At 55.2% G+C, this 1,795-nt stretch overlaps 1 protein-coding gene across 1 annotated transcript; it reads left to right on the forward strand.

Moving 5' to 3' along the window:
• Window positions 1-5: 5 nt before the first annotated feature.
• LOC104614524 (D(1)-like dopamine receptor) lies at window positions 6-1,316 on the forward strand (the record flags this gene model as incomplete). The annotated part of the gene is made up of 1 exon (XM_010290820.1): window positions 6-1,316. A coding segment is annotated over one exon (1,311 nt), but the record flags the coding sequence as incomplete, so codon positions are not given.
• Between the last annotated feature and the right edge of the window lie 479 nt (window positions 1,317-1,795).

Here is a 1,795-nt window from a genome sequence, read left to right on the forward strand (position 1 = left end):
TGCTGAGCACGCTGGTGGGCAACGCGCTGGTGTGCCTGGCCGTCCTGCGCTTCCGCCACCTGCGCGCCAAGGTCACCAACTGGTTCGTGCTGTCACTGGCCGTCTCGGACCTCTGCGTCGCCCTCCTGGTGATGCCCTGGAAGGCAGTCACTGAGGTGGCTGGTGGCTCCTGGCTCTTCGGCAGCCGCTTTTGTGACACCTGGGTGGCCTTTGACATCATGTGCTCCACTGCCTCCATCCTCCACCTCTGCATCATCAGCCTGGACCGGTACTGGGCCATCGCTAGCCCCTTTCGCTATGAGCGCAGGATGACGCAGCGTCTTGCCTGTGCCATGATAGCCGTGGCCTGGGCCCTCTCCATCCTCATCTCCTTCATCCCAGTGCAGCTACACTGGCATAAAGCCAAGGACATGAGATATCCAGGCTCCTGGTTGCCTGGGACACCCCGCTGTGAGGTCAGCCTGAACCGTACTTATGCCATCACCTCCTCCCTTATCAGCTTCTACATCCCCGTGGCCATCATGATCATCACTTACACCAGGATCTACCGGATTGCCCAGGCCCAGATCCGCCGCATCTCCACCCTCGAGCGAGCAGGGGGGCAGTGGCCAGCTCACGGCAAGGAACCCACCTCCTCTTTGCGGAGTTCCTTGCGGAAGGAGACCAAGGTGCTGCAGACCCTTTCTATCATAATGGGAGTCTTCGTTTGCTGCTGGCTGCCCTTCTTCCTGCTCAACTGCCTGCTGCCCTTCTGCCAGCCCGAGCTGGGGAATGACCACGAAGGGCAGTCACCCTGTGTTGGCCAAACCACCTTCAACATCTTTGTGTGGTTTGGCTGGGCCAACTCCTCAGTGAATCCAGTGATCTATGCTTTCAACGCAGACTTCAGGCGGGCTTTCAGTAACCTGCTGGGCTGCCGGTGCTTCTGCTGCAGCACACCCAGATCCACTGTGGAGAGGGTCAACTTCAGCAATGAGCTGGTTTCCTATCACCATGACACCACCTGCCAAAAGGAAGGAGCTGCCTCATCATCAGTACCCCCCACTGCTGTCACTGCCTGGGTGCAGCCTGTGCCCCATGCTGTAAGCCTTCAGGGAGAGGACAGCAGCGAGGAGATGCCGTTGGAGAAGAGGCCTGTGACTTCTCAGACACAGGCTGCCCCCGGCAGGGCTGCCCCTGGCAGCAGCCCCAGGAGTCATCAGGTGCCGGCCGTTTTGCAATTTGATTGCGAGGCAGAGCTATCCCTGGAAACTATTACCCCCCGTACGGGGCTCGGTCAGTGCGAGGGACCCCATCACCCTGTTCCAGAGGGATAAGTGACTGCACGTTTCTCACGCACAGGCATCCCACCGGGGGAGTTGACTCTGCCTCCACGTAAGTTAAACCCATCCCCCAGCAAAACCAGTCCCATCCCAGAGGGATGGGGACCTGCTGCTCTTACCCCAGAGGGTTGACAGGAATATGAAGTCTATCCCAAAAGCATATAGCAACCTCTTCCCATGGCCACCTTCACCCCTTGCTCTCTTTCACAGTCGGTAGACATTTCCCATGCATTTGTTCACCCCTCCACTTCAATCAAACTTGTGATATTTATTAGTAATAGTGAGATAATTAGATCAAAATAAAAACAACTCATAGTTTGAGACACTATAATATAGCCTGATATAGATAAGTTAATCTTAGATTTATCTTCATTGCTAAAACCCGTTTTTCCTCCCTCTCATGGTTTCACATTGTACGTGTGCATAGTTCTGGTCTTAAAGGTTTGTGTTTGGTTTTACTTCTGTGTTTATTT

The sequence above is a fragment of the Phaethon lepturus genome, unplaced genomic scaffold (assembly GCF_000687285.1).
Source record: "Phaethon lepturus isolate BGI_N335 unplaced genomic scaffold, ASM68728v1 scaffold430, whole genome shotgun sequence".
Lineage (NCBI taxonomy): Eukaryota > Metazoa > Chordata > Aves > Phaethontiformes > Phaethontidae > Phaethon > Phaethon lepturus.